This window comes from Ambystoma mexicanum, chromosome 1p (assembly GCF_040938575.1).
Source record: "Ambystoma mexicanum isolate Mex_15411 chromosome 1p, UKY_AmexF1_1, whole genome shotgun sequence".
NCBI lineage: Eukaryota > Metazoa > Chordata > Amphibia > Caudata > Ambystomatidae > Ambystoma > Ambystoma mexicanum.
The window spans coordinates 202,506,695-202,532,514 of record NC_090921.1 but is presented as its reverse complement, the minus strand read 5'-3'; the positions used below and the strand labels follow the sequence as shown (position 1 = coordinate 202,532,514).

General features: G+C 45.7%; 1 protein-coding gene across 1 annotated transcript in view; it reads right to left on the bottom strand.

Moving 5' to 3' along the window:
- Positions 1-24,988, bottom strand: part of LOC138468449 (extracellular calcium-sensing receptor-like) — a 132,037-nt gene extending 107,049 nt beyond the window's left edge. The window contains exons 1-2 of the mRNA XM_069609009.1: positions 24,713-24,988; positions 245-1,075 (exon numbers count right to left, since the gene is read on the bottom strand). Coding sequence (XP_069465110.1) covers positions 245-1,075; positions 24,713-24,970 — 1,089 coding nt within the window. The 5' untranslated portion in view covers positions 24,971-24,988. The remainder of the gene's footprint in view (positions 1-244; positions 1,076-24,712) is intronic.
- Between the last annotated feature and the right edge of the window lie 832 nt (positions 24,989-25,820).

The following is a 25,820-nucleotide window of genomic DNA, read 5'->3' as shown; positions in this document are numbered from 1 at the left end:
TTTGCCTAGTATTGACCACGGTTTTGGTTAGATACTTTTTTCCAGTTAACCTCTCTTTCTACAGAGTCCCCTTCAGCCGTACTTCCAGCCCAATATATACTTGGCGTGAATAAAGAGAGAAGAGTGAACCAAAATATTTGAATTGAGTCATCTATCTATCCCTTGGCCATGACAGCACACATAGTATGACTATGCTCATCAGGTCAAACTCCTAAATTCACACAAGTAAACATTCTTACTGTACCTGCCATGGTTGTAAGTTTAACCTATCTGCACACAACAAACTTATAGATGACTGTAACTCCTTTTTGCAGGTGTTCAGATTATGCAGAGTCCATGCACTTGCATACACGGCAGTGTAGGCATTGTACTGTCCCCTTAATTGTGAAACGTCATTGTAGTCAATGTGAAGTGAATCCAGTTTCTCATTACCAGTGCAGAGTTTTGATGTATTATCCCATAGGAGTGTCACATTTTTCTCATCTGGCCATTTACAGCCAAATGCTTCCTCCCAGAACCTCCTTACGAAGACATTGTCTGTTGAACTTGAAGGATGAACACTGTTCAGATGGTTTTCAAAGCCTGGAATCTCTCCACTGTATGTTGCAAATCCAATGGCACCGGCAAGGATCTGAGAATACTTGTCCACTGATAAGACTGTTGATGTGGACCAACCCTCACTGGCAATCCAGACTCTCCCAGTCAAATTGTGTCTCATCATCTCATCCATCAAAGGGGTAAGTCCAGCATCACTGGAGAAGATGACAATGGCATTGGCAGTTGAGTTTTTTATCACCTGGATAATATGCTTCGCGTTTCTGTCTTTCCGGCTCAGGATGATGTTCTCAGAGAAGGCAATACAAGCCCCAGCATTAGCCAGCTCTTGCTTTAGTGCACTGGCACCTTGTTGACCATAGTCATTGTCTTCAATAAGGAGACCAACCCAAGTCCAGCCGAGGTGCATCAGAAGGTAGGCTAGACCCTGGGACTGGAAGTTATCATTGGGAATGGTGCGGAAGAAGGAAGGGAATTGGATTCTGTCACTCAGAAGTGGGCTGGATGAAACATAGCTGATCTGTAAAGGAGCACAGTTGTATCAGAATATAGTATGCTTTCAAATGTAGAAGTGAAATATGGTAAATCGTTCTTTTTGCAACAGTTTATCATAACAGTTCTCGCATCTACCCCTAGTGTTTCTATTTCTCAGACTCAGCATCACTATCCTTCTACATCAAACCTTCTTTCTATTGCTCTTAGGAATGCACAGTCTGTCTGCAATAAAACCTCCTTTACGTCTGACTTCTTCTTTTCTCATTCTGCTTCCCTGGACCTTGTTACACTTACTGAAACCTGCATCCCCCCTCTAACTCTGCAACACTTGCTGCTCTTCATGACCCTGCCTACACCGTCACTGACTGTCCACATTCCACTGGTAGGGGTGGTGGGGTAGGACTGCTTTCATCCTCCAAACCTCCTATCTGTCTGAATCCATCTACCGCTAACTTTCCCACATTTGAATACACTATCTCCACAATCACTGCACCTTATTGCTTATATAGTACCTGTCTCTACTCTACTATCTCTATCAAATATTGGATGGCGTCTCATTCATTCATGCTCAACTCCACTAAGACTGAAATTCTCTACTTTACAGCCAAACAGGCTATCTTATCCTCTTCTCACCAGATTAGATTCCTTACTCTGCTTCAGATGGAACTTTGGTGTCATAGTCAACTCATCACAATCTTCTCGCTCTTCATCTCCGTATCTGCCATTGCAGCCAGACTCAACTTTCTCAATAGCAGAGAAATCCATCATTTTCATCCTTTCAATACTGCATAATAGCAAATTTCCTCCTTAGTCCTTTCTATATCTGACTACTGTGCCAGTCTGCTCTATAGCCTTTCCAAGTATGCTTTTTCACCTCTGGACAAACTTCTCAAATTCGTAGTCCGCACACATTTAAACCTTTCTTTCTTTACCTCTACCTCCTCTTCCGGTCGCCAGATCGGCTGGATATCTATGAAACAAAGAGCTAAGTATAAACCTCTTTTCATCATCTTCAAAACTACCCATGGACTTGCCCTATCCTACCCATCTGCTCATCTTACTCCCTACTCTCCTCCTCGCTCATTAAGATCATCCTCAGCTCACCACCTTACCACCACTCGAGCCCCCTGTGCATGCTCTCATTTCCTATCTCTCTCTTCTCAATCCCCTACTCTTGAATGCTCTTCCTCTCCCTCTCTGTACTACTCCAAATCTACCACTATTTAAATTCAACTTCAAAGGTCTCCTTCTTTCTGAAGAACCTGTTTCCCAGCACTCTACGCAACTGCATCACTCTGTTTTCCTCTCTCCCTCCCTTCATGGACAACCCTACAGCACTTTTCCATCACCCCTTCATTCAAAATTCAGCAATTTTGGCATCATCCCGTTCCTATGTCATTCTGTCCTGTTCTCATCCCTGGTTTATCTTTCCAAATTCCCCTGCAACATCTGGTCTTCTTGTCACATCCTCTCACCCCTTTGTAAAGGACCCATGTCCTCCACTCTGTTATCAATGGTACATTCAGTAAGCATGTTTGTACCAAAAATGCATTGCTTTCCCTGTGATTTGTATTAATATATTGAATGAAATAAATAAATAAATACAATAAATAATACATTTCGTATTTCTAACAGGAGCACCACAAAACATTTAAAATATCTAAAAAGGACAATTTTTAAGATAAAATAAAATGGCATTAGGAGTCATTGAAAGATAAAATGAAGAAAAGATAAAAGATAAAGAAAGACATGGGGATCATTTTGTATTGTTCACAGGAAGTAAACCACTTGCCGGTGCTGATCTTCTATGGCTCAGGATTTGATGTCAGTTTACTTGTCAAAAACTGAAATGAGTCTGTGACACTGGAGCAGAGGTACTGAAATACGTTCTATGTTATATGCTTAAAAATAGCTTAAGGGGTGCATTGAGTAATATTCCACAAGATAACTAAATGGGCACTATCATAAAGGCACTTCTGGAAAAAGGAGAAGAGTTCAAGCTTTACTCTATCTCCAAGGAAAACTAGTTGAGGACTCTGTGTTTGAAGTTTAACTTCAGCAATTCATTTAACAAAGATGAACACTTTTTCTCTGGTTTGAAGCATAGGATAAACCTCCAGAAACAAGACATATAAAAAACAATCCTCTAAGGAAAAAGGCCCGGGGGACCTATTTGCAAGTAAATCAAATTTGATTTCGTAATCAAAAAGGAAAAAGGTGTTATAAATCCCAATGCCACAGAGCTCTCTGGCTACTTCAAAGGGCACATCTCGTTTTAAGTACAGAAATCATCATCCGCGACGCACACAATATACAGTGTAAATACCTCACCATCATTAGCTACCACCTATATACATACTGACAATTGTGTATATTGCACTGGCCTATTGGCCACAACCTGATCAGCCCCCCACCCTCTAACATGTGGTCATCAACTCTATCACCTTTAATGATAGATCGCTTGATGGGTTTTTAAATGATTACCCTTCCCTGTGGGCCTAATCACGTGATGTACATTTGGTAGGCAACATGAGCTCAGAAGATACCTTCAAGGTCATACTGGTCCTCTGCAATAATGCAATGCATCTCTCCTTCCCAGACACCTAAGCGCCTCCACCATGCCTCCCCATCGCAATCTCGGATTTGTTGGCATCACCTCTTGCTCCTCTGTGGTATAAATCACTTGCTGGTTCACTCTGCTCTCCCCCTTATCAGCTGACCCTCTGTACAGTTTTTTTGGGCCTCTTGGAGGCTGCACTAATCAGCCAAATCATGAAGGATTTAGGTTTTCTGTTTGTAGCATCTGGCAGTTCAAATAGGGTGACCATTATTCTGAGGGGCGCTAGTGTCTTAAATCATGGGTTAGGCTTTTTGGCAGCTCAAGACCTCTGCCCCTCTCCCATGGGTTTGTCCTTCAGGGTCGGCTGCAGCCCTACTCTTACTCGGCCATTCACATTCCTTTCTAGCTTTGCAAGAATCTAACAAGGTACAATTATGTCTCCCACTGGGCCTGAAGGCTCTCATGCTCAGTTTTCCTCCTGGGGCATGGGGTAGGAATGGAATGTCAAACTTGACACCAAGCTGCTCTACTGTTCTCATTGCGGCCTGCAGCAATCCAGGCCTCACTGTAAATATGTCTGTGTTCAGTTTTTTTTTTTATCGCCATGAGGATTGGGGCCTATTTTTGCATTACTATACAAAGTATACATAGTTGCTGCTATTTCACTACAGTGTCCCCCGTGCCATATATAGGAGCCTACCTAGATTCCTGTAATTACTACAATCCACTTCATCAGCTATCCCCGTGCTATTTCTCTGCCCCCACTGCTGCGCACCTTCATTTTATCGTGTGCACTAACATATTTATCTCAACCTAAATCGTTTGGTATGAATTGGGAGCTGGACATGGATCTCAACATTCCCCCCTTTAGTTAATCCTCCATTAACTAACCCTTCTGATTCCCTTCTTCTATCAGCATCATCCTTGGGGACCCATACTCTGAACATGCCTGTCCATTATACCAGAGAGAGCCATATCGACCTCTATCAAGACCATCATCATGGCAGCACTGTTCGTGAGTATAATTTGGTACATACATAACATCACCAACAGGAGTACCATGATAGAAACCGATATTTTCACCACCCTTCTGCTTCCCTTCTTCTGTCAGCATCATCCTTGTGGACTCATATCCTACACACATGATGTAAGCTTCCCCCATCCGGGGGAATACTTCTCAGGAGTACATGTGAGATAAATACGATCACCATCAAGGTTGACCCAGTGCTCAGTGTAATTCTCTGGGTCTGGTGGTGGCAAAGTCAATGTCCCAGTGTGATCTGTGGGTCTTCTATTCATACCATCTGTGGCTTTTTGGATCCTCTCTCTGAGCATGCTTGTCCTTTACACCACATCATGGCAGCATTGTTTGGAGTATCATTTGGCGCATACAGAACATCAGCAACAGGAGTATCACGATAGCAACCAATATCTTCACCACCACTCCAAGCTATGTTGGTACCCACGAAAACTTGGTGTCGAACCAATCATCAGCTTCCACCACTGCTTAATTCTCCATGTTTATCTTGGACTTCTGAAGGACCCCTATAATATGTGCTAGCGACCCATTATCTGCATCATTTGGGAGGGGTGTATGTGTAACATGACAATCCTATCTTCTTGCATACGCCCCCTTCCATGGCCGTCAGCAAGTCCAACACATATCGGTTTTGCAGGGTCACCAACTGAATAGCATGCAATTCACTCTTGATCACATTCAATCCTTGATAGGTGTCTTTCGCCAACTGGATAATTTCGCATCTCTTGATTATCAGCCATTTAGCGTTGGATGCGGCTGGGACCCATGTTAACAGAAGGGAGGCAAACAAAACCTCTGTCTTGGTGTACAGACAGTGTTTGCCTGGGATTGCTTTCAACAACTTGGAGAAATCTTCGGTTAAATAGTTTGATCACCTCTGCCGTCTTTTTAGTGAGCGCTTCTTTTTTCTTTTCTGTGGGGATTGGGTTGGGGGCTGTTTTTGACTGCTTGGCAAAAGACCTGGGTTCTATCATTAGGTGTCTTCAGGAACCACATGAATAGCTGAGTGCAAAGTTGCTAACGCACATGTAACTCTCCATCATGGTGGGAGATGCAGATATGCTTGCTGACCACACACCCAGTATATATCCATGAGGCCCGCTGTGCTCATGGCGAGATCTGGAAGTTGTCATGGCCACTGGGCAAGGACCACAAGCTCCACTACATAAAAGGTCCAGTTGGACCCAGTCCTGGCGTGTTTGGTGCCAGGCTCATGAGTAAGTGTGCTGTGCCCACTTTATTCTGGTGCACATGCCTTTTTTTCCCCTGCAGGGACTCCACGTGCCTCCAGGTCGGGCGTGGCCATAGGAATTAACTGGGCTGCACGTGCAGCATATTCTAGGAGTGGCAGGGTGGGGCTACGAGTCAGAACAAATGGGTGTGGTCAGGACCAGGCTATTTAAGCCTGCCCCGCCCGCATGCAGGCGCTTTGCGTTAGTCTGCTTCCAGCAGCGTAACGCTCACCGCCGCCTGAAGCGCATCCTTACCTGATTTCAGCAGCTTACCAGATTCCAGCAGTTTACCTGATTTCAGAAGCTTACCTGATTCCAGCAGCATACCTGATTCCAGTAGCTTACGTGATTCCAGCAGCAATCGCAGTCAGAGCGTGCACTTACCTGATTCCAGCAGCAACCGCAGTCAGGGCGTATCCTTACCTTAATCCAGAACCCAGCCACAACACTACTCGAAAGTCCACTTTCGGCCAGCTTCATCGCGGATCCAGGCATCCTCCATTCGCCAGCAGATCTCTGGATAACAGCATTCCAGTCTCACTTCGCCAGGCCATCCCTGCAAGAGAAAAGGACAAAATAAGGTTAGAAAAACTATAAAGACATTACGAAAGGTCGCGCTTGACCTAAGAACCAAACTTACCACCTATTGGGACATCGTGAACTCCCTTTTTCTCCATTGGGGCGCTTCTTGCACTGCAACTACCACTGGGCCTCAAATCACATATTGGGGAGAAGGAAAGACATTACAAGAGATACGGAAATTAATCAAGGAAAGAGACATTACAAAAGTATACAGACAATAATCATTATTGAAGGATACTTACCTTTGAAGTGGTTCAGCCACAGCCTGTCTGGGCTGCCACGCACATGGCCAGTGAAGAAACTCGGTCTATCTAAAAGCGCCCCTGCAGTGAGAAACAGGTCGGAGAGCTTGCCATCATAATTAAACAGGTGAGACTATATGGGTAAGCGCATGCTCACCACATTCTGGAAAGAAGGGTTTGATGGAGACCACAGTCATATCACAGCATTCTCACGGCCTTTCGTATTTTTGCAAGGGCAGTACCAACAACTAGCGCAGTTCACAACACAGGAACAGGGGAAGAAGCCTGACCAAGGGGAGCCAGTTCCAGTGAGGGCTGCAACCGTGCCCCAACGTCCGCGCAGAGACCAGGTGAGCGTAACAGAATCTCTGAATCTCTGCCTGGGCATTATGGAAACCTCGGAAGAAGACCAGTCAGCCCAACTACTTGGGGAACTACGGGCAGAAGTGAATTCCTCCAGACAAGAAACCAATGCCTTAAGAAGGGACCTTATTATACCTTGTGAACGATCTGATGACTTGGCAAGATAAATGCTTCAGACCCACACAGGTCAGGTTCCATTACCTGGGCTTGCCCATCCTCCGATGCCACAGCCATCACCACCAGTTCAAGTGGTGCTTCTAGGTGCAGTGCCACTGGCCCCGCCCGAACGTTTTACCGGCGACCCCAATACGTACGCTATTCATGAACCAATGTCGCCTCCACTTTTTGTGCCGGCATCGGGCTTTTCCTTACGATAGCGCAAGAGTCGCCTTTGTTCTTTCATATTTAGGAGGCAGCACAGCGGACTGGTCGATACCATTAGTAAACCAGGATGATCTTCTACTCCGAAACTTTGGGGAATTCCAGCGAGAGATGGAAAAATGGTTTGCCAGACACACCCAAGGACAAGTTCTGGATAACAAACTATTGTCACTCAGGCAGGGAAACCAAGATCTGCTGACCTATATCGCTACTTTTAATCATCTCATAGCACAGACAAATTGGCCAGAAGAGAAGATGACCACACTGTTTATCGGGGATTGCGTGGGGAACTAAAGGATGTTCTAGCCCAAGTGGTCAATCCTCCTGAAGATTGTGCGGAATACATCAATCTGACTGTGCAGCTTGACCAGAGGTTGCAGAATCGAAAAATGGATCGCACAAGGACTGAAAGGAGGTCGGTGTATATATGACCCCGGGACAACCAAACTAAAACCCACAAACCAACCGAGCCAATGCAGATCGGAGGATTACGGGCTCTTATCTCCAAGACTGAGAGAGAAAATAGAAGACAACAACAACTCTGTTTATACTGCAGAAGAGCAGGACATTTCCACCAGGAATGCCCGGTAAAACCTCCTAAAAATATTGTTGGTGCAACGGACAATGCCAACGATGAAAAGGAAGAAAATCCGGAAAACTCCAATGCCTGACAAACATAGGGGTCCACTTGTCGATGAAAAGAAGGAATCTGTACAGACCTCACATCTGGTCATCCTGGTACTTTTGGTCAACCACCAACAACCGTCAAAGGTACATGCCTTGGAGGCATATATTGATAGCGGAGCAGTAGGAAATTATATTGATCAAGATCTGGCCGCACGAATAGGCCTTCCTCTCCAGCAAAAGCTGATATCAGAAAATGTCACAGCAGTGGATGGTTCTCAGTTGTCATCCGGCCCAGTGACGCAACATACCGAAAAAGTCATGCTGATGTGTCAGGATGGTCATCGGGAAGACATCTCTTTCAATCTCATAGGAGCTCCCCAGTTCCAGATGATCTTAGGAATGCCTTGGCTGGAAACCCACAACCCTAGGATCGACTGGCAAAAACGAGTGCTGACCTTCCCTCAAGAATTTGCTAACATCTGCTACCACTGAAAATGTGAAGAGCCGGGAACTCAAGGTAAAATCTATCCTGGGGCTCTCTGGTTCCCTACCCCCTGAATACCTGGATTACCAGGATGTGTTCCAGAAGGAGCAAGCGAACACCCTGCCTCCACACAGACCTTACTACTGCCAGATGGATCTGGTGTCTGGAGCACAAATTCCCTGCAGTTGAATTTACGCACTAACGAAGCAAGAAAACCAGCATCTGAGATCTTATCTGGATCAATACCTAGCTAACGGCTTCATCCGCCCATCTAAGTCCCCTGCCTCCTCGGCTCTCTTTTTCATACCAAAGATAGAGGGCAACCTAAGAACCTGTATAGATTATAGAGCGCTTAATCAAATCACGGTATAGAACAGATACCCCCTGCCACTCATCCCAGAGCTTCTAGACCAGGTGAAGAATGCTCAAATTTACACTAAACTGGACCTACGAGGAGCCTATCACCTTGTGAGAGTTAATCAAATCACAGTAAATAACAGATACCCCCTGCCACTCATCCCGGAGCTTCTAGACCAGGTGAAGAATGCTCAAATATACACTAAACTGGACCTACGAGGAGCCTATCACCTTGTGAGAGTTAAAAAGGGGGACTAGTGGAAGATGCCATTCCGAACCAAATATGGGCTGTTCGAGTATCAGGTCATGCCTTTTGGACTATATAATGCCCCGGCGGCGTTGCAATTCTTTATGAACGATGTGCTTCATGAATTATTGGACATTTGCACCCTTGTCTACATTGATGATATTCTTATGTACTCGGAATCCAAGGAGGACCACGTCGGCCATGTAAGAGCAGTTTTGGAAAAGCTTTGACAGCATTGTGCTGTTTGCCAAATTAGAATAGTGTTTCTTCCATGTTACGGAAGTTGAATTCTTGGGCTTCATGCTCACACCATGAGGGGTACAAATGGACACACACAAGGTGGATGCTATCCTTCAATGGCCATCACCAACATCCACAAATGGAGTACAGAGTGTGCTCGGATTTTCCAATGTTTACTGTCGGTTTATTCCAAGGTTTTCACAAATAGTTCATCCAATAACCTCCCTACTGAGAAAAAATAAGAAATTCTTCTGGTCTCCCGAAGCCGAGAATGTCTTTCAGGAGCTGAAACTTGCCTTCACCACAGCACCAGTTCTTCGACACCCTCGACCAGACCTGCCATATGTGGTCGAAACAGACGCCTCCAACGTAGCCATGGGAGAGGTATTATCGCAAAAGGACCCTGACACGGGGCAATTACATCCCATAGCGTTTTGGTCCCGTAGGTTTTCTGCGCCAGAATTGAACTATGCAATCACTGACAAGGAACTACTAGTGATTAAGGGAGCCTTTAAAACATGGAGACACTATCTTCTGGGAGCAAGACACACAGTCACAGTTATCACAGATCACCGTAATCTACAACACTTGAAGACTGCCAAGGCCCAATCCTCACGTCAGCTTCGCTGGGCTCTCTTCTTTGCCAAATACGATTTTGTCATTACTTACAGACCAGGAGTACACAATGGAAAAGCAGACGCTCTGCCACTCAAGGGTGAGGACAAGGAACATTTCACCACATCCGAGCCTGTGGCCATCATTCCCAAAGAAGGGATCCAAAACCAAGTTGCTGCAACCGCCTGTTGGGATGACTTAAAAACCAATCTCCAATCTCAGATGAACCAAACAGCACAACAGGAATGGCTAGCTAGAGGAGACCAATACACCATCAAAAATGATCAACCCTATTTTGAAGGGAGACTGTATATTCCGGACAAGAAATTACAAGAGCAGATAATAGTAAATTACCATGAATCATTAGTGGAAGGACACCCAGTGATTGCCAAGACTCGAGCTACAAAAGGGCTATTGGTGGGCAACCTGGAAAAAAGAAATTGCCCAATTCATTGTGACCTGTGGTGTTGGCGCACAACACAAATCTCAGAAGTTAAGTCCAACATGGTTACTACGTCCCTTGACTGTACCCCCAGCACCATGACATACCCTGTACATGGACTTTATCACTGATCTTCCTCCCTGCAACGGGTTTACCACTATCCTGGTTATTGTAGACTTATTCTCCAAGATGGCCCATTTTATTCCATTAAAGGGGCTTCCCACTGCTTCTGCCCTTGCCACCATGTTTTTGGAGAAAAATGCCAAGTTACACGGTTCCCCTTCGGTATTGGTCTCAGATCATGGAACACAATTCATCTCAGCACTCTGGAGGGGGTGTTGAAAATAGCCAACATTGATCTCCGGCTATCCACAAGTCATCATCCCAAACCGATGGCCAAACCGAACAAACCCAACAGACACTCCAGCTATACCTGAGGTGTATGTTACAACAAACTGAAGAGTCCTGGAAAAACATCCTTTGGTTGACCGAATTCACCTACAATAATTCTATCTACACTAGCACCAGACAAACTCCATTCTACACAGTGCATGGTCGACATCCTCGAACGTCCACTTTTGATTCACTTGACAAATTAGAAACGCCAGCAGTTACAACCTTGCACAAAACAATCACTCAAACCCTTACAGAAGCAGTTGAAAACCTGACCAGAGCCAAAGAGAGGCTCCACATTATGAGGTTGGGGATAAAGTTTGGTTGGCATCCAAGAACATTCCCATGAAAGGACCAAGAGCCTTCCGCCCAAGGAACCTGGGGCCTTATCCCATCAAAGCCATAATTAACCCTGTTGCCATGAAATTAGATTTACCATCTAATATGTGGATCCATCCGAAGTTCCATGTTTCTCTCTTGAAACCGATGAAACCAGGTACTCGGATTGAGGCACCACCCAAGCTGGAAATCATAGAAGGAGAACCGGAATAAGAGGTCAAGACTATTCTGGATTCCAAGATAGTACAATCTAAACTGTACTACCTTATAGACTGGAAAGGTTATGGACCTCAAGACCGTACATGGGAACCTAGCGACTTCGTCCATGCTCCACGACTAATCAGACAATTCCATTGCAACAACCCCTCCAAACCAAGACCAGGAGGAAGAGCACCCGTGAGGGGGGCCTTGAGGCTGAGTGCTGTCATGGCCACTGGGCAAGGACCACAAGCTCCACTACATTAAAGGTCTAGTTCATGAGTAAGTGTGCTCTGCACACTTTACTCTGATGCACGTGCCTTTTATTTCCCTGCAGGGCCTCCACATGCCTCCAGGTCGGTCGTGGCCATAGAAATTAACTGGGCTGCACTTGCAGCATCCTCTAGGAGTGGCAGGGTGGGGCTACGAGTCGGAACAAATGGGTGTGGCCGGGACCAGGCTATTTAAGCCCACATGCAGGCGCATCACATTAGTCTGCTTCCAGCAGCGTAACGCTCACCACCGCCTGAAGCGCATCCTTACCTGATTCCAGCATCTTACCAGATTCCAGCAGCTTACCTGATTCCAGCAGTTTTCCTGAATCTAACAGCTTACCTGATTCCAGCAGCTTACCTGATTCCAGCAGCAATCGCAGTCGGAGCGCATCCTTACCTGATCCCAGCAGCAACCGCAGTAGGAGCGCATCCTTACCTGATTCCAGCAGCAACCGCAGTCAGAGCGCATCCTTACCTTATTCCAGCAGCAGCCGCATTCGGAGCGCATCCTTAACTGATTCCAACAGCAACATCAGTGGGAACGCATCCTTACCTGATTCCAGCAGCAACCGCAGTCAGAGCGTATCCTTACCTTATTCCGGCTCCCAGCCACAAAACTACTTGGGAGTCCAATCTCGGCCAGCTTCATCGCAGATCCAGGCATCCTTCATCCGCCGGCAGATCTCCGGATAGCAGCATTCCAGTCTGACTTCACTAGGCCATCCCTGCAAGAGAAAAGGACAAAATAGGTTAGAAAAACTATAAAGACATTAAACTAAGGACGCGCTTAAGCCAATCCTTGCGCTTGACCTAAGAACCAAAGTTACCACCTATTGGGACATCGTGAACTCCCTTTTTCTCCATTGGAGCTTCCCTTCTTGCACCGCAACTACCGCTGGACCTCAAATCACCTATTGGGGAGAAGGAAAGACATGGACAATAATCAAGGAAAAAGACATTACAAAAGGATACGGACAATAATCATTATTGAAGGATACTTACCTTTGAAGTCGTTCAGCCACAGCCGGTCTGGGCTGCCACGCACATGGACCATTGAAGAAACTCGGTCTATCTAAAACCGCCCCTGCAGTTAGAAGCAGGACGGAGAGCTTGCCATCATAATTAAACAGGTGAGACTATATTGGCAGGCGCATGCTCACCACATTCTTGGAAGAAGTGTTTGAGGGAGACCACAGACATATCACAGCATCTCACGGCCTCTCGTAGTCTCAAAGGGGCAGTATCAACAACTAGCGCAGTCCACAACGCAGGTGCAGGGGAAGAAGCCTGACCAAGGGGAGCCAGTTCAACGGAGGGCTGCAACCGTGCCCCAACGTCCTCGCCGAGACCAGGTGAGCGTAACAGAAGTAACAATGTCCCATTACATTTGTTGTTTATTCCCACTGGAACAGTACTATGCCCTCGAAAACAGAATTCATATTCTTCAGCTGCTTGACCTTTCACTGGAAGTTCCTTCGGTTCGATCCATGTTAACTTCGGAATGTATATGGTCCGTATGGTGAAACAGTTTTTGTTAATGTTCCATATCACTTTTTCTCCAAACCCTGCCCATCCCCCTGCTGCAGAGCTCACTACTGCCTCTTCCCAACTGTGTGACTGGAAGACAACTCCATTCATTTTCAACAACGGGCATGGCTTGCACCAGTAGTCATTATCGCCTTTTGCAAATTTGTCATCATCTTTATCCATCAGTACTACTTTTACTACGAGCTCCTGGAACAAGCTTTAGACCCGACACAGTGGCATATGAACCAAACACTGGGCATCTAGAGGTGGCATTTCCAGGGGAGCTAGCATTTTAGGTGCCCCTGACATGTGGGGAATAAGGGAGCAGATGTAACAGCTTACATTGGTCCTCTGTTTCCCCACTGATTGCATGTGTCTATACCACAAATGACTGGACTCTGGGGAGTACACATCAGACATGGTATCAAAGACAACCCCTTTGTACTGGTTATATACTTTCTCTTCCTCCACCCTCCACCTCACTCGAACCTTCCATATAATTGTGCCAATCATGCGTGTTCGTTTCATGTCCATTAAGGCATTTGTAGAGATTCATAACAAACAGTACTGTGTTCAAAAATTAATTTTCAAATTCATGTTCAACACATCCTTCTATACTACACCCTCCCCCTTTATATGCCTCAACCATATAACCTGGCTTAGGGAGTAAACACATACAACAAAATCAAAACATAGAAATGACATCAACATGATGAGGCGATGATTGTGATGAAAGACCTGTGAGGTGCGAGAAGAATGTGGTAAACATGCAATATCCATAATATTTTACATCTCCTGTGATGTAATCATTAAATGTTGATAGCAGCAAATGGATATTGCAGCAGAAACACTACAATACTATAAGAAAATTAAGGTAGACGTGGATCCAGGCAAATGAACACTAAAAATCAGTTAATGCAGTGCTGTGAACAAAACTTTAAACTAAGGAGGCACATTTAACAAGGAGGAGATGTATGGGGGGCTCCCCTGACATCAGTGAGGTGTACCAAATACCTCAGTTCCTTCACCTTAACCACAAATAGAATGGCATACACTACTGTGTAAGGACTGTTATATCTCTGCTCACTCCACCTGTGGTCAAAATTGCGACCACATATAAGATCTCCAGGCTTCAACTGCAGGGGTGTAAGATTACAGGGTACATTGCAGCACTGTATTCCTCTTCAGCTCTCTGTGACGCTATCTGCTGCGAAAGGCATTTTATGAACTGTGTTAACTCAGACAAATATGGTTTAAACTCGTCACCCAAAATGATGGCAGACCTGTGAACATCTGAAGCCCTTTGTGCTGGCGAAAGTGGTGTGTGCATACGTTGCCCCACCCTTACTCGTTTGAGGCGACAGGTGATGATCCTTATAGGGCTGCATCCGCAAACTGCAATGGGTCAAAGGCAGGCAGTGTACCCAATAATTTTTAATATTAACACACAGTTTTGAGAGCTTTGCTTTGAGAAGGTATTATGCGTACGCCAATGACCCGAGGATGATAAATTGAGTACATTGTATGCTTAATTCGCAAAAGGGCTGCTATTTCTTTAAATAGCTCATTAAAGAAGTGAGTGTCATTATCATATTTAAGTGTTTTGCACACTCGCCAGTGGGAAAACACTTCTCGCACTAGAAATGTAGCTGCAGAGTTAGCGTCTGGATGTGCACATGATCCAGCCTCCACACACCAGGAGAAGGGGCACACAACCACAATCAAATAGCGGAAAGTGTTGCACCGTTCTCCCATGTCAGCAAAGTACATATGCAAATCTCGGAATGGTCTGCTGGGGAGGGGTAGAGTGCCTCGCAGCATTCGCTGGGTCTGCCCTGTATTGTACACTGGTCACACTGTGCAATTAGAGATGTAAACATGTATTAATTTCTGGATGTTAGGAAGATACCAATCCTCCTGTACGTCAGCAGTGATATGCTGCTTGGATACATGTGAGGATTAGTGCAATTGATGAAAGGCAATCATCATTAGTTCTTGACGCATTACCACCTTACCTGTACTGGCCTGCCTCCATACCAGGTCAGTAGGGGATTGTTCACACCCTCTCTTTTACCACAATAATTATTCATTCTTCAGGGCCTGACACTGTAGCTCAACTACTTAGGTAATGAGTAGTGCAGTGTACAGGACCTGCAATAATCTGGCACTGGGAGATAGGCAGCTAATTTGGACGCTCTGTCTGCAACTGTGATACAGAGAGAAATGGGGTTAATATTATGTGTTGGCGCAGCACACTTGATGACTGAGACAATCATAGGCAGCGAAAGGCCATAAATCAGTCTATCAATGAGAGCAGCATGTTGTACTGGAGATCCGATGGCTCTTCTGAATCCTCTCCTTTTCCATCTAGATAATCCTGAATGTACTGTTGTTGTGACATATGCAGTCTGAATAGATGGTCAACCGACACCCTTGAGATGCCTCTAATGCTTCTATTAGGGAAATAAGCTCTGCAGCCTGGCCAGAATAATGTGAAGGTAAACTCTTTTGTACCAACACTTCACACTCCCCATCAACCATCAGAACCACTGCTGCCCCTGTGTTGACCTGTCTCCTGGTCAATAGTTGCTGAACCATCAACAAAGAACTCTTCTCCATCATCAAGTGCACAATCTCTTGACTTTGGTATGTCATTGTCAGGGCCTCCAAAGGTGACGCAGTCATGAACATCGTTAGTGTCAGTGATGGCTTCTGTCAAGATGGTGGCTGGGTTCACCGTCTTACAACGGATGATGCGAATGGAAGGGCTTGACAAAATGTTCTTGTATGCAGACGCCCTTTGAGTTTTCATTGTGGATTTGGACCTTTAAAGGATGGCAAATACAGCGTGTTCCACATATAATGCTACTGAAAACCTCATTGTAACGGTGGCCAACTTCTCGATAGTGAAGGCCACTATAGTCAAAGCTTGTTCACATGGAAGTTGTCCCTGCATGACAGAATCTAGCATACCGCTGTAGTATGCCAGAGGTGTGTGGCCCATAATGCTTTTTTGCGTTAGAACTGCCTTTATCATCTGACCGCCTGAGTGTGAAAATAGAACTCTTGGGTGTAATCAGGTGTTGCTAATACAGGGGCAGAGGCAATAACGTCCTTCAGTTCTTGGAAGCTAGGAGGCATCTAGTCTGTCCACGTGAGGGGGCTCATGTCTTTTGGGCCTCTGAGTGCTTGCAGCAGTGGTCCGGTATATGTCGAGTAGTCAAAGATCCAAGCCCTACAACAATTACACAATCCCAATAACCTTTGCATGTCCTTAACTGTAACTAGTTGGGGCATGATGCACACTGCTGCTGCACGTTCTGGGGTTACTTTTTTGCCATGAACTGAAATCAATTAACCCAAGTACAACACTTCTTGGTGGCAGTACTGCAGTTTTGCTCTGTCCACCTGGTAACCTCTGTCAGCCAGTAACTGTAATAATGTGTCTACACTGCTGCTCAGTACAGCTGAATACCAACAAATCATCTGCAAATTGGATGACGGTAGTTGGTACATGTATATTACCCAATCTGCATCTAACATCCTGTTGAAAAAACTAGGGGACTCACAATACCCGTGTGGGAGCCTAGTATGCTGGAATCGCTTCTCCGACAAATTTAAATGCAGTGAGGTATTGCTAATCGGGGTGCAGTGGGACAGAGAAGACACAGGAGTATATGTCCTTCAAATCGACAACAGTAAAATGGGTTGCCTCTCTAGGCATGTTACATATATTGTAGCAGGGTTGGGATTAGCTGGAAATTCAGCCTTTACTCTATCATTGAGAAGGCGCAAGCCCTGACTCATCCCCCAACTGGAACCCTTTGATTATTTCACGGGATAGATGGCTGTGTTACAAGGGGAATTAGACAGCACTATGACGCATTGGTGCCCGAGGGCCATGATGGTGTCAAAGAGTCCCTGCTCTGCAGCCTTGGACAGGGGTCACTGTTTGACTCTAAGTAACACAACACCTGGCTTAATTGTGATGTGTATTGGTGATACACTATGCTGAAGCCCCACATCATGGGGGTTACTAGTCCACGGACTGTCACACATTTGAGCTAAGTCATCTTAGGCAAAGGGTGGAAAGCTTCCTGGCAGCAGCACGGGACATGCTGACATTGTATGATTATCTCATATGGGACGCATACTGCCAATATTATTTCCCCATCATCGTACTTGTCTTCGAATTAGTCACTTAGCCACTGTCTGTTATTTCCTTTAGAGGTTGTGGTTGGTTCAATGCATAGGACTGTGCACCACTCTTCCATATCCAGCATGATGATGGTCCCCACAATATGTTCTCAGGCCTGGGCAGGTCTGAACAGAAACTCAGATGGCACTCGCTAACACTGATTGGCCACCTGTGGCACCACATTTAACAACTCTGTAATCCCATATATGAACAGGTCCGGTCTGGAAACAGTGAGACTCCTCAGGCTGCTGCTTTGTTCCCCAATGCATGTGCGATCAATATGGCCCACACACAACAGATGCCTTTGGTGAAACATACCACCCCTCGCTCAGTAAACAAGATGGTCATGTTGCGTTTGCTTGGTATTATTATAATTGTTTTTTTGATAAAGTGATTAATACCAAAGAGGTTTCTAAATGCGGACCCGGGATTCGAAACTGTGTTCCTCTGCGTCGTCTTTCTTCCAAGATGAGCGCATTGGCACTGGGCCATACTACCTGTGTAGTATGTCACTACCCAACAGGTTGACCGGGGTCACATTTGGTCCACTACTTTAATGGAGATTTCGTTTGTAAATGGAAATGATTGTACTGCCTCACAAAAGCCCTGCATGCCCATAACCTTCCCTGACAAAGGGAAATGTCTCTCACTAATGCAGGATTTTCTTGCACCCGTGTCCACCATGAGCATTAATGGTGTGTCTCCTATCCCCATGCCCATCAAGGGTTCCCCTTATGGTTTGGCGGAGACTGACAGGACTGGGCATGCTAAGGCTCTCTGTGGGCTGTCATATTGTGGGAAGGTATTCATTCCTAGAAAAACAAATGGGTCTCCCCTAACCACTTGGCCCCTTGATAGTGTGTTACTGTGCCATTGGGTACTGCACAGTTATTCTGCACCTCTGGAGCTTGTGGCTGCACGGGGTGTACTGCATACGCACCACCATGTGCTGACACTTGCATTTGGGGAAACTGTGGTGGGGGAGCAGGCGAGGACAGGTAATGGTACGCCATACGGGACTACTGGAGGACGCTTGTGAAGAAGGCTGTGGGTACGGGGCAGGGGTCCTTGCACATACGGGGGGTATCTGTTGCTGGGTGTATGCAGCCACCTGCCTAATAATGCACACTCGTTAAAAATGACCGCACTAGTCCAACATTGCCTGCACCTCCTCCTCTCAGGCCCATACCCCCAAATCCGCCCATCCACCATGACACCCTGCAACCCCTCCTCTCCCCCACTATTACCCACCTGGAGGGCCTCCCTGATATTGCGGCTAATACCTGCCATTCCAGTCATATTAGCCTCCTCATCCAGGCGCTGTCTGCATGCTGGCCTGGACCGCTGTGTGTTCCGGCTGTCCCTCTACCAGTACCGCTGCTACCACTCCTTCTACTGCTATTTTAGCTAACTTCTTTTGCACTACTGTTTGCTCCCTCTGTTTGCACCATCTGTGCCAATTCCTTCTCTTTCTCTTTGTCTCTCAACCGTTTACAGTCATGTACAATAATAGACTGTAGGCCTCATTCCGAGTAGAGCGGGAAGGGATACCGGGCACCGTTAAGGAGACCGGTGCCGGTAATCCCTTACCGCCCTACTACAAGGTCTCTTAGCAAGAGTCGCAAAGGGACCAGGGAGCAAATAACGGTACCACAAATTGCGGTACCGTTATTAGCTCCCTCCCCATTCCCATTGAGCCCTATGGGGGCTCAAATGGGAATGGGGATTGCCTATTTCAATGGGGACTTACTGGTCTCGCAAACATCGGACTACACCGGTAAGTCCCCATTGAACCAGGTCGGAGTCGGTACCGGTATGGGAGGTAGTCATGGCGCAACCAGTGCCATGACTACCACCATACTCGGAATGAGGCCCTGTATCTCTGCACACCCATTTGCTTCGATCCCCAGTATCTTGTCAAGTGTCTTCTGCACTTCCTTCGGAAACCCTTTCTTGACCACAAAATAGAAGAACAGAGTCTACCAATCCCATGAGTCCCCTGTCTCCGACGCCTCCCCATTTCTTGAACCTATAAAATGTACTGAGCAGGGTCCTCATCATCCAGCATTGTTCATTTTTATTATCGACTGACGCTCTGGGGTATTGGGGTATATGTGTTACAGTACCACCCACACTCCGGCCCTGATATTGATAAAGTGAACTCCTTCATGACTGTAATCTCTCAACTTAACTCCCAGATACCCTGACTTAGCCCAAATGCCATCTGATTGGTCTCCCAGTATTGCAACACACTTTTCCTATCACTCACGGCCAGGATAGTATCTTTTATTTGCTTCTCAAATTCATAGATCCCCTTCCCCGCGCATGCTGTAAGGGATGGGAGCGCCTCTATGAAATTGTTCTTATCCGTGTGTGGCCTTGGTATGTACTGTGCCCTCCCGGGCCGTTTGTGCAACAGCAGAAACTGTGCCCTCACTGTCTTTGTCACCTTCTTCTTCCCTGCCTGCGGCACTTTAACCACTGCCATACTTTCACAGTGGTTCTGCAATCTGGGACCCCATAAGCTCTCCACCCATGGGGAGATCGCTGGTGGAGTCTCATCATCCTCATCTACCGTCTCTTACTCTTCATTCCCATCTCCAACTTCAACCTTGCCAACTCTTCCTTTCTTAGTGCCTCTTCTACATCCTTCTTTGGCTTTCTATCTACTGCCCCCTGTGCTTGGGCCCACGCGGCTGTGGACGCTGCAGGGTTAGGTAGATTCTGATACTGGGTTGGTGTCGGAAGGGGAGGGGTATGGGCAGGCAATGGAAGATAGGTGCGATTTGTGTATCCTGAGCCCGCTCGAGTCAGGCGGTGGGCATAGGGGGTGCTGGAATACACATTAAAGGGCACCCTCCTGTTACCTTGTGGGGATCAATGGCGATATCCTCTGAATCCTCTACCATCTTCCACAATTCCAACACTTTCTTTCTAATCTTCAATTTCTTCCCCTTATAGTTTTCTGCTAAGAATGTATACACTTAAAACCTCTTTCTTATTTGTTCCCTGTTCTGGCCATGGTTTGTACATGACCCCTTGTGTCTCTGCAAGCCATTATTTAAGATACTTGAGAATTGTCTCCTGATAAAACGGAAGAGCTTACACATGTACTCAAAGGGGTTTGCCGGCTCCATTGTAGCCGCCCTTGCTCTGATCTTATATAATACGTTTTCTCGTTGGCTTCTGATTCAACGGGTCCTTACTGTCCTGTTACCCCTCCTCTTACCCGCTACCACCCCGCCCTTCCCTTGGGTTCACCGTCCCACACACACACACCCTTCACCTGTTCCTCACACCACCAAACCTCACACCCCCTTATACGCACACCCCTCACACCCACACGTCACAACCCAATCTACTCCTCATTTACAATTAAACCGGGCCCTTCCTCTGCCCCCGCCTCCACAATAAACACACAAGTAAAAAACAAAAAACTAATTTCCATTCCCACACCTCCTTTAAATCAGATGGCGAGATCCCAGGACCCCACAAAGCTTCTACCCAGACTATTGTTTGTTCTCACACCCCTCTTATACTGGTATGAGAGATGCCAGGCCCACTCAATACACAGGGCCTCTACTCCTCTTTTCTTCTTCGTTATACAGAGCTGTTTTCACCCTCCAGTTTGGGAGGATCCCATTACTCTCTTATCCTTTAAACCAACATAAAATATATCTATATACACTGCCATCTGGTCTTCACATTTCCCACTTTCACTACAATTAACACGCCAACACACTTCCCATCAATCCCAATCACGCTGCCCTTTCCTCTCCCGTTGTTTTTCTCTGCAAAAAGGTGCACTTACATGAATGTACTCTCCCGAATTGCTCAGTCACGGGGGCCCATTAACGGTCTGCTCAGTCATGGGCAGTACCCCACTCAAAAAAACAGACAAGAATTCTGGTGACACCGCACTTGTAAACATCTCCAAGGTGTGCACAGGGGATTCGTCGCTGATGGTGGGTGCAGCCCCTCCAGATGTGCAGCCCAGGAATCGCACTTCTCTGTGTAGGGGTCTGTGATCACATCAGGGTCACCCATTTTGTAGGTCCTCTAAGGAAAAAAGCTTGGTGTACCTCTTTGCAAAGAACACAAGAAATATGTTGTAGTATATATAAAGGAAAAAGGCAACAGGGGTCATTGGATATCCCACTGCCACAAAGCTCTCTGGTTACTTCAAAGCGAACATCTCGTTTTAAGTACACAAATCTTCATCTGTGATGCATATGATATACAGTGTTAAACCTGCCCCCTCACTGAATACCACCTACGTACATAGTAATGACAATATAGTTGTAGCAGGATTTGGGTATGGTGTTTTGGAAGAGGTCAACTGTGGGTGTTCAAAATAATGCAGGAAATTGCCTAGCAAAAAGGATAACCTATCCACTGAAATGAAACTATAAGATGTCCAAGTTATTTAACAGTATGACATTGGATAAGGAGGATAGTGTGATTACCACAGGAAACTTTCAAAGGTTCCTTGAAACACTTGGTTTTATAGGCAGTGGATGTTTTAATCTATTGAGCCCCTGACCTCATTTGTATGACCATGATGTACAAGAGAAAAAGAGAGAGTGAGACAAAATATTAGGTTAATTAGGAAGAGGTGGGGTCTGGTTGCCAAGGATAGGGAGAAAGTGAAAGGTTGAGTCAAAGGTTTAAAAATTGGTGGAAAAATCAAAGGTTCATTCAGATGCAAAATGAAGGGGAAACGATGTTGAAGATCCTGGTTAGGAAGAGTTCCTGTCATTTTTGGGCCCTTATTAAATGTCCAAACCCCAAGCAGTGGTCCAAATGAATCTCTTTCAGAAAGCGGAGTGGGTCAAATTCTATAATACCCTTTATAATGAGTGTAGGCAACAACATTTGTTCCCGATGGTGGACCTTTCTTGGGACTTGGATTTTGATGCTACAAGTATTGAGAAACTTATTATTAGGGCAGCTTCAAATTCTAGGGCGGCTGACCCAAATGGTCTTTCTAATGCAGTAATGAAGTCGGACTCTACTTTATGGGCTCACATTTTTTTATATTCTGTTCAAGAATATAGTAGAGTAAAGGACCTTCACAACTGCATAGGGTCATTTCATTCTGGTGCCCATATATAAGAAAGGTAATAAGAGTATACAACTTAATTATTGCCTGATTTCTTTACTTGATTCAGAAAGTGAAATGTGAGCATGATTCCACAAGGGCCTCTCAATATTCCAAATGGCCTGATAATTAGTTGGATTTAGGAACACTCCTGGGAGAAGGACACCTCTAAAATGTTTTGCAGCTACGGTTGACTTTTCGCAGGCTTTTGATTCGGTCAAGCGTTCTTTGCTTTGGGGAAAGCTGAGTAGTTGGGATATCCCTGTGTAATTTCTATCCATACTGATTCAGATTCATGAGAATAACTCATTGCAAGTATGGTTGAACAGACACAGCGCCCTGTCTAGTAGTATTTATAGCAGGAGAGGATTGAGACAGGGGTGTGTTTTGCCTCTGTGTCTGTTGAATTTGTATTTGCCGGACTTGGGGGAGCATTTGTGACAATCCCGTCTTGCCCCACCAAAAATTGGTCAGATTGAGGTACTGTACCTCATGTACACAGATGACGTGGCCCTTTTTGATAAGACCCAGATTGTACTGAACACCAGCTGAACTTAATACAGTGTTTATTGATGCAAATAAATGAATCTTAAACGCCAAGTAAACCAAGGACATCCGCTTTGTAAGAAGTGAGGAAAAAACTTGGATTTAGGAGGCAGGTGAGAGACCCCTTTTTGAGACCTGAACCTTTTATTTTATACCTAGACCTCCAAATACCATCTTTCCCATCAAAGAAAGCGATGTTTGAATGAAGTTGGGAGGAGTTGTGCCGGTAAACACTTACCGCCCAATTCTGAGGTCCCTTAGCGGGTCCCAGCAGGAACAGGTGGTCTGACCACACGTTCTCTGCGGTTCCCGTTAAGGGACCTTGGAGCTAATAACGGTACCGCAATTTGAGGTACCGTTATTAGCGCCTTCCCCATTCCCATTGAGCCCTATGGGGGCTCAAATGGGAAAGGGGAATGGTTTACTGAATGGGGATTTACCGGGTCCTCCAGGGTCGGAATAACCCGGTAAGTCCCAATTCAGCCAATCTCGGAATGACTCCCATTATCTTGGTTTACCCTTTATGGCATGTACAAAGTGCAATGCCACAGTAATAAATTGTATCCAGACTGGCTGCATCAATGTAGACCTGTCTGGCCAACTATTAACACTTATCATGTTTGTTTAGCCTTGATGCCCAATACAAAATGCTATGTCTTGATCATGGCCAATCACACTCACATACAGCACTCATTTGTGCACATTCACCCTTTCACACTCTCATTCACTTATGCACCCAAACACATTCATACACATTAACAGTTGCAACATTCATTTTTACACATTCACTCTCTCCTTTACACGTGAACCCATAGCACATTCACACACATTGACATGCAAACTCATACAGCATTCATACACCCTCTCATTCAAAAGTGCACCCAAACAATACCCAATCTCATTCACAGGTGTAGGCGCAAACCCTCAAATCAATGCAGGCAAGCAAACATACAGACATACGTTCACATATTATTTTCTCCCTGCAGACAGGGTCCAGTCACAATGGCCCACCAGAATCTGCGCAATGTGCAAAAGGAACCAGCAAGCAAAGGGAGCGTCCTGGTTCCCGAGAGCATGCGTAGTGAAGTCAGAGCTCCTCATTCAGGCTGGCTTTGCTCATCCATAATGAGTGGTGGGTAAAATCCCTGTAACCATTATGGATAAGATGCCACCGTATTTACTGGGAAGCGGATGATGGAGGGGAATGATACAGAGTCATGGTGGGGCTTTAATAATACAAAAATACTGCCATAAAATACTGTCATATTGGCAAGGGGGCAGGTGGGTGTTGGAATGGGAAGAGCTCTCAAATGTGTACGGGTTTTGGTTCGGAAAAACAGCGTGAGAGACATCAACAAAAAAAATAATTGGAGGGTTGCAGATAGAATATCATTAGTATTTTAGGAGGTTGCAGTGAGGCATCTGGCAGCACATACAGTTACTCAATTAGTGTTGTGCGGGATGTCAACAGGCATCTTGAGCTGCCCATATTCGAGAACGAGTCAGAAAGAGGTGTTGGTTTGAATATGATCACCATACTATAGGGTCATTAAGCATCAATAGGTGAGTTTATGGTTGCTATCTACATTCGCCAATAGTGCTTTTAAGAACACGCTATTATTATATTATTCTATATCAGGACTTGGACAGTTGACATGTTTTTATGCTTTTTACCTGTGGAAGTCGAAATAGGCCCAGTATCCGTGCCATAACAATGGAACATGACGAACCAGCATCGCCGATGATGCCCAGGAGGGGCAGGTTCTTCTGGCACCGGAAGTTCGGAGCAGGGTTCTTTTGCCCAGCTAGCATCCAAAGGGTCCCCTCAAGGGAGCGTTGCATCATCCTGCAAGAATCGTAGATCTGGAACCCCAAAGTGATGTTTGGTAAGAGCTGCAGGCTTCTATTGATCTCCTCAATGGCAAAGATCATAGCTTGCAGAGCCTGGTAATTCTGGGTCCGGAAGCTAAAAAGGTAGAAGAATTTAAATGTGAATTGATTTTTACATTAATACAAGTGAATGTGATTATCCACACACTACACCTGAAAACATTATCTGGAGTTTTCATCCCAGATCCTAGCAGTGAGCATTATCAGTGGGAATGCATATATTCACATATCAATTCCAACCATGTTTCAATTCTCCAGTCAAGTCTTTCTTGGAACATTGTGTACACATCTGCTGTGGAGTGGCACATTTATTAGGCAAGGAAATCTGGCAAATTCAATGCGGAACACAATGGGAATTTTTCTGACGCGTAAACACGCCAGACCCATGTTTGGGCGGATCCTTAAATGCAGCAGTAATAGCATTACTGCTGCATTTAAGGGTTACTGCCGAACTCGTGATGAGACCCAAAGTGTGTAAAGGAGAATATAGGGCTTATTACGAGTTGGGCAGTTACCACCCGCCCTAATAGCCTTATCGCCAACCGGTCCAGCGCTATTACTGCCGGATCAAGGGTTGGGCAGTAACTGTAATTCCCCATTCCCGTTTGGTTCCTTTGGACCCAATGGGGAATTTTCGGTGCAATTAGCACGTGCTAATAGCTCGTGCTAATATCGCGGTGCTAATTGCGCCTGAAAATGGGAACACCCTAGACCCATGTTTGGGCGGACCCTTAAATGTGGCAGTAATAGCGTTACAGCCGCATTTAAGGGCTACCGCCCAACTCGTGATGAGGCCCAAAGTGTGCAAAGGAAAATCATTGTTGGAATATAAAGAATAAATGTGGATGAGTCAGCACTCCTCCCCACATTAGACAGCATGAAGTAAGGTGGT